Here is an 11,890-nt window from a genome sequence, read left to right as displayed (position 1 = left end):
GTGGATCACCAAAACAATTAGGAAACATCAGCTAGGATCCATGGATTTCATTCTATTGTTGGTCTCCATCATCTCTTGAGGGAACTATATTAACTTTGTCTGTCCTCCATTTGGTGCAGAGCAGTAGTGTACAGTGGGATTTTAGAGCATTTAGCTGAAAACAGCCATCTGCTGTGCTGTCACTGCAATGTATGCTAGGAGAGTGAACCAAAAGAGGAAAGTTGCAAGCCAGAAAACAAAAACGATGACCTGACAGTGGCTGAAAAGCTCCGTAGAGCTAAAGAAGGACTTCAGAGTCAGGTAATAATTCTCTGTGGGTGTCATTACAACTTACCCCTTTCAAAACCCATATAGTAATTATATACATGAAAAGAAAACAGGGCATTAAGCAAAAACTTCTCACTTGATATGTAAATGGTCAAATGTCTGACAGTCTTCATTCAGATACTGTCAGTCCTCCTCCCTAAGGCTCTGGAAATTGCAGATAAAAAAACCCTCCATACTTAACTGTGCTCAGCCTCCAGTCCAAAAAAGGAGATGATCCTCTCTGGTCCCCACTGACGGGAGGAGCTTTGGAGGGCGATTCGGAGAGGCTCCTGACACGATGACCCACATGTCACACGTCTGAAGGCATCGTCGAAGAAGCCGGCAGTAGTGTTGTTAGATGTGATGAGCGCTGTGGGTTGATAGTGGGTGAAGTTTCCTGTATTCATCAGGTTAAGAGACAATGCCTCATTTGTTGATATTTAACAAGTATGTAGACCTGAGTGATTAGGCAGAGGTGTGTTTGTTATAGCAACAGGGCAAATATACCACACGGCTGTAATAGGATGGGACACGTATTCAAGATGGATCCTGAGCGGACATGCATGAAAATGTCCCTGCCTACAAGAAAATATAACGATGACCAAGTATTTTCAACTAATGGGGCAAAACCAATGAAGAAGTGCAGGACAGGACTGGGTAGGCTGTTCTGTGCTACACTACGGGGCAGCCAAACATTTGCAGCATCCAGATCCAGCTGATGTTTTATTGCTTCGGATCACAGCCAGCTTTGGGAATGTGCTGACGTGAATTTAGGCAGTTAAATATGCTGAATAATGTGTATAATTCACTCAATGTCCCGATCCTGCCCTGGCTCTTAGCAAAAGTGCTCCAGCCGATTCAAATTGGAAAAAAAACTGCACAAAACTCAGTTCAGTGGACATCTGAGTACAGTAGAGCTTACAGTAAAAATAAAGTCCCTAACTATACCAAGTGCCTCATTAGTCCCTGTTATGAAAACTTCCCACTGTCATCGACTGTGATGTGACAGCCCTCCACAGCCCCGGCTCCCATAATCTGATGGCCTTTTTGTGCCGAGCCATTCATCCTTAATCTTTCCAGGGCAACACTGAGCTTTGCCGCACTGCTTTAGTTAAAAGAAGGATTTCTCTCTCTCTCTCTCTCTCTCTCTCCCTCTTTGTGGATATTATGATGAATGAGGCATTATCAGGGCACAGAGGTAAAGTAGATTAAAGTGACATCTAAAGCAGAAAAATGACCCTCCTCATTTACAGAGCCTGTGTTAAGTGATGAACACAGATAAGTCATGGGTCAGCAAATGCGACTCCTTTGTGAGCCACTCATAGAGTTATCCTATAATGCACCAACAGGCCTCAGATATAAAATGTTCATATGGTTTTAATGACTTATGAATGATGCACAAGCCGCCTTTCAGACGTGCAAAACGGTGCATCAGCATCACGCCACAGGAAATATGAGGTCATGAAGGTTGCATATAGGATTGCGCACATGCATATGCAGCAGCGCTGTTGGGTTCCCACCCATCAAAACACATTTTGTGTCTCTTGATGTTGGGGATGGCTCGCAACAGTCTGATCTCATTCATCAAAGTATGAGCTGGCACAGACGTGCCCCAAAAAAACTTAACAGACGTCTGCTTTTGCAGCTACATTAACCCATTAGAGGTTCTTAGAAGAAGACAGAAATACGGAGTTCAGTTACATATTCATACAAAGTTCACTGCGAGTCATCTGATGTACAGAAAGTCTGTGAGGATAGCACAAACATTAAAGATTGAGATGTGAAATGTCAGAGTGAAAGCCGAGGAGGTTTCCAAACAGAAGTGAGCTTTGAGGAATGACTCGTAGGATGAGGAGAGAGGCTCCTTCCAGGATGGATGTCTTTAAAGGTCAGGTGTCAGGCAACATCACATTATACAGTCCTCTGTCGCTACATTTATGACAGCCACGGCTCCTTTAAAACATTTCCTTCTTCTCAAGTACATTTACTAAAGTACTTGAAGTGCTTGTACTTTCCTTGTACTTTCCACTCTACTACTACAGTTTGGAGGCAAATATTATACTGTTTTTTACCCCACTACATTTATTTGCTAACTTTTGTTACTAGTTACTTCATGCACACTTTTAAATTAATTTATTTTATTGTTCATCAGATCAAAAAATACTTATTTCTGATAATCAGAAAGGTGCTGAATATTGGATGTAACAATCTGTCAGGGGGGTAATCAATATAGTGTACAGTGTATAAGTACATTTAAATATGTATATAATTTATTTTTACTTGTAGTTCGGATACTTAAGTACATTTTTTGACAAAAGTCACTTCTGATACTTAAAAGTCCTGTTTGTAAGAAAAAGTTGATTTTTGAGTCTCATTCCCAGCTCATCAATAACTGATGCATTGGGATTGTAGGACGGGCTGGCCGCCATCCTAAAGCGTCAGTATTTGATGAGTTGGGAGTAAAACTCAAAAATCAATTTTTCTTACAAATAGCACCTTTAAGTAAATTTAATATCAGATTTACTATTTGCATAGATTAATTACATTTTTGACAAAGGAATATTTTCACACGATATCTTTACTTTTACTCAAGTATGACTTTGGGGTACTTTTTACACTACTGCTGGTAGCCCAGTGAGACTGTCCTTATGCAGAGGAGTGCTTTAATTGAGATGTTTAGCAGGTATGTTTATTACCATGTTTGCGATCTTATTTTAGTGTGTTAGTGTGCTTTTGTTTGCTAATTAGCTCTGAACACTACATACAGCTGGGGCTGATGGGATGACTTTAGTTTTTTAGACATTTGGTCAGAAACCAACGTATTTGGCAAATGAAAAGATTTACCTAGTAATGGTGATGGATAAAAAGTCAGTGGATCACCAAAGTAATTAGGAAACCTCAGCTGGGAACCATGAATTTTCTGTACCGAATGTTGTGCCAAGTCACACTAAATGCCAATTTCTATATAATGCTGCGTTAAATGTGATTCTTCACTTTCTATTTACAACAAAATGCTATGCAATTTTGGTAGAATCCCTAAAAATGACTATTACTCAAAATTAAAAGGCTATCCTTTGTCAGCTCATTCAGCATTTTTATTTACATGAAGAGCATCCCAGACACCATATCTGACAACATCATTAGCTTATATGACGGGCTTATAAACTAAGCTTCTTTTTTTTTTTTTTATTAATGACTCTGCAAAAAAAAAAACATCCCTCCCATTAACATTTTATCAGGCAGAAAACCAGTCTGCCTTAAATATTATGTAACTGAATATCAGTCTCATATTTGATGTACAATAATAATTCTGCTTGATACCTCTGTGTAAATAATATATCACCCATTAAATGTGTCTTTTTTAGTTGTGTTGTCTTGTTATGCACATTATCAAAATGTATGTAAAAATAAAACATAAAGTCAACTGAACCATAGCGACGCAGTCATGTGATAATATACGACTGAGTGACAAGATGACCTCATTAACCGAGCGTGTTCATCGTGTGTTTTGAAAACATCTTCCACATGTTCCAATCTTGACAGGCTCTCGCACAATGTGGAAATCCATCGCACAAGTAGACTCTTAACTACTTGCAAATACTGCAGGTGTGAATACTGTGTCTACAATGCTTACATCCCATTAAACAACTTAAAATCAGACGTGATGGATGGGTCGGCCACTGTGCGTACATCATGAGAGCTGTTAATGGTGGAGGACTGCCAGAGTGTAGCACCAAAGTCATCTGAGCGCAGCTGTCAGGTTTGAAGGCTCCATTATTACTGGTGGCCATTAAGTTCACTCTGTCATTACTTGTCAGCGGCGCCACCAGGCGCATCAGGCAGAGTGAATGGAAATGCCGGCTAATAATAGTTTATGATAAACAAACCATTCTTATCCAGGTCTTCCTCATTACATATGCTGTCATAACACAGCAGCACAATGGCAGGAAGTGATGATGCGCGAGCGCTGCTTTAATGCACGGCAAGGTCTTGACTTTTCCATATGCCTCCTCAAGATCAACACTGACGTTTATTACATATTCTGTGGGAATGAGTTTAACATGTAGATCCTACAGTATGCTATACATGTGTGACACTGGAAGCTGATATAAAAATTATATTGCGTGGTTGTGAAACATCAACAACATGCTGCCGAGCATGATTGTAGCATGTACAGCACGATTCACGTGGATAAAACAAAAACATGCAGCCGTAGTGCATTTTTACTGCGATTTGCATCTATTAACGTGTGCAAGAGACACAGACAGAGAGAAGATGACAGTGAAATATAGAGAGGCAGCAAACACTGGCGAGAAAACATTGACACATACGGACTGATGGATGGGTGGAAAGGGAATAGGAAATTTTGGGGCCCGTGGCAGTGTGTTTTCCACTGTCGATCTGATTTGGGTGACACTCTGTGACAGGGAGCTGGCAGAGGAGCTGGGTGACCCCCCTCCATCACTGGAGGTCACGATGGAAGGGACTGGCACATGTACAGATTCAAAACACACAACACACAAACCCAGCATCCGAGTCCAAAACTTAATTTATTGTTTACTTCTATAATCAGCCCCTGAAACCACTGACAGTGGAAATAAACTGGCATTATGTTGGTGTTAACCCTTACTTGGCGAATAGAGTTTAAATTAAACCAGAGGAATTGGCTCTCAAATGGGTAACTAGCCTCTTCCTGGTGAATTAAATCGATGCATGACATGTGTATCTCCGTGGGGAACATGAATATGGGTAGAAAATGAAATGGCAATACATCCAACATTGCCAACCCTAAAATCTAATTTTGCTCGATGGAAAAACTAGTATCTGATTCTTGCTGCCTCATCAGATCATGAGATGCATGTGGCAGGTCTGTCCATCATTGCCTCTCCCTTCCCCAAGTTGTTTCCCTTTTATGAGAGGGTTTGCACCACCGAAGTCTAACTCCCATAGGGTGAGGAGCTCTTTTGTTTCTTGTACCATTTAATAGCTTACCTCTGGTTTATGTATTTTTTATAGGATAGTTAGAAGTGCAGTGTTAGTGCTGTTTAGTTTAATGGTGTTCTGTAGATGAAGATGTTCATAATTCATGACGCTTGCGTCCTTGTGCTGTTTTAAGTACTCTTATATTTTAATGTTTATTGTTCATCAATTGTCTGCAAAGAGAATTTCCCCTTGGAGGAAACTGAAATGAACTGAGCACATATTAAACATGCATTTGATGGATGAGTAGCTGATAAAGAATGAAGATAAGAGAAAGTTGTACCTTTTCAGCTTTAAAGTGCATTTCCTGTCCCATCCAGGCCAATGGTTTTTACTCCCATGAGACCACGAGTACTTTCACCGTTATTTTTAGGTTGGGAAAAGCTCATCTGCAGTTCCCTAGGTGAGAGGCCCGGCCCATCTGATCCCATCAAACAGTGTGTTCATCGCTGCCATCTTAGCTCGCTGTCTAACTAGAGATGAATGTCCATCTATATCATCTTGCTTTCATCATTTCTTGGACCATAAACCTGCTTTACAGTTAATGTTTATTCTCTTTTCTCTGTATCGTTCGGTTTGTGACTCACCAGTCATCTCTTTCCTCCATCAGTTGAAGAGGAGGGAGAGCAAGAATGGATAGCAATTGCAATGATGACTATAATTTTTGATGTGACTGATGTTGCCAACAAGTCTTTCTTGGATCTGAAAGTGCATCGCTGGAGAAAAACAAATTCAAAAGCCCTCTGCAGCTTCTTTGATTCACAAAATATGAATATGATATAAGGAAACATCACAACAAATTTGGTCGACAATTCTGTGCCAGGGGTAAACCCGATCAAACAAACACTTAGGAGTGTCTGCACGAAGAGGGGAGGTTTCGACCACACATGAAAACATGGTGCACCACCTGTCTAACCTGAAATCCAAGAATCCTGACAAGCAGGATCACAGGTATAACCCGTGGCAGACTAGGTCATTATCAAATTAGCATTTCAGTCAGAATAATCATTTCACTGTCTGTTGAGTGAATAACTGATTTTCTTTTGAGTATCAGCTCAAACAAGGACAATTTCTTGACAGAAATCTCCACAGAGAATCAATTAGTTGCAATTGGAAAGTCTGAAAATGTCTCACAGAGACAATTACAATACATTTTATATTTAATGAGTGAATTTTACACAGGGTCCGTATTCAAAATGAATAGCTTGAATTGATTTAAATAAACACAAAATGACACCAGTCTCTAATTTAGGGAAGCCACAAGCTGTTTTATGTGAAGGGTACAGCCAGGATAGAGCTTTGATCAGCACGCATGCGCTCATTGTAATATTGCTGCCTTCATGTGCACTGTGGAGGCTCCGACTGCCGACATTCAAAGTGTCCCAACTCAATACCACACTGACAATGTAAATTAAACACTACATATTAATTCAAATGTTGCAATATTGTATTACGGTTGACGCAGTGCATGTGTGATGTAAAACGACTTCACATAACGCTTATATAGTGAATATGATATGTATTTCAGTTGATTTATTGGTTACTGACTGTTGTCTATGCAGTGGTAGCATTTCACGAGAGGATATGTGCAGTATGTTTTGTTTTTTAAGTAGTGTGTGGGCAGCAATTCATTTAGCATGTCTCAACATGGTGAAAGTAGTGGAAGTAGTAGCAGGTTTTAGTTTGGACTCATATTTAGAAAATGAAAAACCCATTTAAAAATAAGAAATCAAAATAACACATAGCCTACATAAAATGAATGAAACTGAAATCAAAATGTCTCGCATTTAATTAAAAAAAGATAAGAAAGACCACACACATTATACAATGTTACCCAATTTTGTATTCTCAGTTTCTAATCGTCAGGGATCACAGAAAATGGTCGCTTCCATCTTGCCCATCTTATACTCACGATATTTTCATGTGTAACATAAAGTACTACATGCCACAACGTTGTTGGGTCGTTTGTGTGAACCCACCTGGAACCGTCCGACAGCCAGTGAACGCAGCACGAACAGCAACACATTCCCAGCGCCACAGCGGAGTCCAGAGTGGGAATGAGACTCCGCTAACTACACCGGAGAGAGCGTCGTACCTGGTGAACCGGGCCGAGCACGGTGTCAGACAGGGATAAAGTCAGCGGCCGGACACGGAGAGAAAGGAGTACAGTCGCTGTTACCCGCAGGAAAGAAAGAAACGCCATTAAAAGTGAGTTTTGTGAAGAACTGAGAGGATTTAATAAGTGGACACGAGACGTGAGTGGGACCGTGGCAGATGTAAGATGACATCGATAAAGGAGGATTAAACTGCGGGGATGGTGAGACAATGATATGTACACAGTAAGGAGTGACTTGTGAGCCGACAGGAATGGCTTGATTCGTCGCCCCGGTAGAGGAGCTGGGACAGTACTGTCAGAGGCACTCATGTTTCTGTGGAGCAGAAAGAAAGTTTGCTGCGCTTCGCTCGGATACAAGTCTACTTTGTGAGCCTCGCCGCCGCTGTGACTATTTCTCAGAGCCCGGCTTGTTTCGTCGTCGGCCTGTTAAACTGTTCACAATGTCCAAACCCGCGCTAAAGAAAAACCACTGGACCTCCAGAGTGATCGAGAGCTCCGTCTCCAAAGATGCCCGCGGTGACTTGAACGTGCCACTGCGCGGCGGCGCGGAGAACGGAGAGTTCGCCTACATCGGCCAAGTTAACGAGGATGTGGTGCTGTACAAAAGTGGGAAATTAAATGAAGGGGAACTGCTGCTGGAGGTGGAGAACCTCTCGATTTCGGGATTACCCTTGTACGACATACAGACAGTGATAAGGAACTGCAAAGGTCCCGTCAGGTTGAAAACTGTCAGGCAAGGTAAGGACTGGGAGAAGCAGCGGCACACGCAAAACTGTGTTTAAACTTCTAACCTTTGTTGTTTTTTTGTTCTCCTAAACATGGCAGGGGTCGAAACGTTTGTGGCTAACCTTTTCTCGAAAGAAAAGTAAGCACTTTTCAATTCGGCACACAAAAAAATTGCACAATGAAGTCTCAAAGTGTGTCAAAATTCAGTTATGTTGAAATAAGTTCTGCCAGGTGAAACTTCAGGAGGCCACGATACTGTACACCTGTCGAGGAGCGAGGCCACGTTAAATTGGCATATTTTTGAAGGGGATTTGGCGTGTAGTTTTTCCATTCAAGTGAAATACCTCCTGTGGGGTCCACATGGATGGAAACAATGTTCACACAATTCACACATATTGTTTATTCAACTTCCCTTTTGGTCAGTCGCCTCTCCATCCCTTTGAAATGACTGACATCTAAAGAAGCCACTCCCAATAATGTGTACATTTATTGCATTTAAGGTATAACAAATCATCTTTAATTCAACACCTGAAATAATCATATCCTTACAGGTGTCAATGTCCAAGTTAGGCTAAACTTTGACTTTATGTAGGAACAAGAGGTGACACCATAACATTATGAGTTAAGTTGACCCACAGTTTTCAGTCAGCTAGACACATTAAATCAAATAAAGAAATCACGATTCATTTACAGTGCATCTACAAAACAATTAGAAAAGTTGGCCTACATCTTTTTTCTCTGTGTTAAGGCCCTACAGTATCTCTTGAGTCCTCAAACAGGCTAGACCGGCAACACGTCTCTAGCACCTAACAGGAAGTAGAACATCAGGCACCTAACATCAGGCCAGTGTTGCCGGTCTGGCTAGTTCATGGTCAGCTTGACTCAGCAGGGCTGGGCACTTTGACACTGAGCCACTCTGACAGGCTCCCAGCATGGCAAAGCAGACTGCTGAAGGGATGCTCGCAGCCAGCCCGGGCCACAGTAACATCCTGTAGAGACGGGAAAAAGAGCAGCGACTCTTCAAGGACAATTTCACATATTTATAATCTGTGAACGCTGGCAGCGATATTGGCTCGGCCTGTTTAGAAGTGGCATCAGAGCTGTTTTTTTAAAGGTGCTGCTTGTACAATGAATCAGTATCTACCTTGTGTGCCTCTGCATTGTATTTGGAGGAGGGAAAAAAGCTGTTGAAAAATCTTTAACGATATAAAGTGACGTAGAAGACCTCCAGCTGATCACTTCACCAGCGGATATCACTGATTAATTTCTGCTGTCTGATGTTTTTTTGTAAAGAATAAAAGGCTTCAGGCTTTTAGCTCTCAGTAGCAAAAATGTAGTTAGAGTTCTCTTAAAAAATCAGCATGCAGCAACTTTAATGTCACCGATACTTTATATTTTTAAAATTAGAAATAGTATGACAACAAATAGAACACACTGAAGTAAGGATAGAAGATTGAAGGTCCTGCACACAGGTGTTTTCACTCATGGGCTGATTAGACCTCGCCAAACTCAACAGGCACAGGTGTCAACAATGAATCAACAATGATCCTGCTATTGTGCACGCTGGCTCACTGGGACACTTGAATAAAACAGCCATTGTTAATGTTTGGCAGGGTTGGGAGGTTACTTTGAAACTGTACTTCGATACAGTTACTACTTACCTCTTTAAAAAATGTTGTCGGTAACGTAATCCAAGTATCACAATATGAAAGTAATGCAACTTGATTACTTTTCGTGACTTTCGGATTACTTCTATGAAGTCTGTAAGATTGCACACTTTTGTTTTTGGTTTCACGGTAGACCAGAGTGATGTTGTGTGAGACTGGTGAAGTGTTGTAATGTGTGTGCGGTTATGGACTAGAATATCATTCTTTATTTAAGATTGTAATCCTTTTTTTTTACTGCATGTATCTGTAATCTAATTACAACTTTTTGACACTGGAATAGTTACTTTTTTTTGTATCCTGGTTACTCCCCAAACCAGGTTATTAGTGACTAAGGCTGCAACTAATGGTTATTTTCATGTTGAGTAATCTCTTGACTATTTTCTCATTTAGTTTAGTTTATAAAATGTCTGTCCACAACCCAAAGAAATTCAATTTACTGTTATGGACGAGTAAAGAATCCAGAAAATATTCACATTTAAGAAGCTGGAATCAGAATTTTTACTTTTTTTTTTTTTCTCAAAAATTACTCAAATCCATCAATTTGATTATTAAAATAGTTTGTGATTAATTAAGAATAATCAATTAATGATTCCAGCTCTGTTAGTATCACCTGTGATTTTCCTACTGTAACAGTTCAACATGGCTGCTGTGAAAAAGGAATATACACTAATAAGAATAATATGGCCGTTAGATGTCCCGCCCTGACAAGTGTAACACTACAGGACAGTTAGGGAGATTCCAGTCATAATCAGGCTGTAAACTTCCACATGGTTCTGAGAAGACGCCTGATCAGAATAAGTGAAAACACTTGTGCAGTTGAATCACAGGGGCTCTAATTGAGATTGAAAGTGCTGGAATTTACAAAATATCTATATTTTTCGTTTAAGCTCGGGTACTTGAGTTAAGTATTGTTTACTAGTTCGCAGGAGATTCTAAATTGTGGCGACTGCTGTGGGTAGCTTGCTGTCTCCCTTGTTCAGTAACTGCAGGGGTAAATAAATCCCAGTGCCAGGTGGTGGACATCTTTTTTCAAAAGCTTGCCTGTTATTGAGGGCAGGATTTCCAAGCCTTTCTTGAATCTTTCCTAGTAAGGAGCATGTAGGAAGCTGTTCGGTCACTTTATTTAGCCCTACTTTAAATACTTTTAAGGGAATCACCAGTGTGAATTCAGAATTTAAAAATTCAGCTCACGTAACATCCGCCAGTGTTGATCAAGCTCCCCTCCCACTCTTTCTGCAGTTTGTAATGACTTTAGACAATAAGAGGAAACTGGCTCTCACTTTGAGCCAATCACAAGTCTCTCAGCGCCCACTTTTTCCAGGACACATCTGGGGATGTCGGGTGTCACCGCCACACGGCGTCACATGATCAGATTCCATTTAAAAGTTTTTAATAATTCACGCTGTCTGGGAATTTTCCCTCCCTAATCAGCCCTAATTGGGAAAATATGCTTGGCAACAAGGGCCATCTGTAAAATCTAAATGACCTAATTTTACCCACAGCCTGTGCCATTTTCTCACTTTAATCAAGCAAGATGTGTGGAGAGGTACTGCTGCAGCGTCTTGGCTCACTGATGTTCACCGAGCATTCGCTGCTGGTGACTGCCAACCGTCTAAAAAGTTGTGTTGAAAAGTGTTAGGTCTGGGCCATTTTGCACTCTATTCAGACCACACGCACATACACAGACACAGACACACACAGGCATTCCTAGTCTGAGCTGATAAGAGAGTCTAACTAGCTCTGCTGCGGAGATTGTAATGTTTGCTTTGGGTATCAGTGAAAAGTACAACACACTCACACACACACATTTACTGCAGGAAACACACCCCGTGCACTGCTGCTGAGCCCAGGTCACGATGAGTCCACTTCACTGTGTATCGATCAGGCAGAGGTCGTGGGAAAGTAACAGGATTATGTAATTAAACTCACACAGACAAACACAACCACGCTCGCTCTCTCCTCACCCTTTTAAACAAGCAGCTACTGACCCTGACTGTCCTGCTGCAGTTTAATGTTTAATACTCCGAGAGAGATGTGCTGTAATGACAAAGACAGTATGCCGTGTTTGCAAACATTAAGTCACATTATGATAAGA

At 41.0% G+C, this 11,890-nt stretch overlaps 1 protein-coding gene across 5 annotated transcripts in view; it reads left to right on the top strand.

Annotated features, from left to right (window-relative positions):
* Positions 1–7,359: 7,359 nt before the first annotated feature.
* Positions 7,360–11,890, top strand: part of magi1b (membrane associated guanylate kinase, WW and PDZ domain containing 1b) — a 144,064-nt gene continuing 139,533 nt past the window's right edge. For all 5 annotated transcript variants that reach the window (XM_073468114.1, XM_073468118.1, XM_073468117.1 and 2 more), the window contains exon 1: positions 7,360–8,140. In XM_073468114.1, coding sequence (XP_073324215.1) covers positions 7,843–8,140 — 298 coding nt within the window. In that variant the 5' untranslated portion in view covers positions 7,360–7,842. The remainder of the gene's footprint in view (positions 8,141–11,890) is intronic.

The sequence above is a fragment of the Pagrus major genome, chromosome 6 (genome assembly GCF_040436345.1).
Source record: "Pagrus major chromosome 6, Pma_NU_1.0".
Classification (NCBI taxonomy): Eukaryota; Metazoa; Chordata; class Actinopteri; order Spariformes; family Sparidae; genus Pagrus; species Pagrus major.
This window is presented reverse-complemented; position numbering and strand designations above follow the sequence as displayed.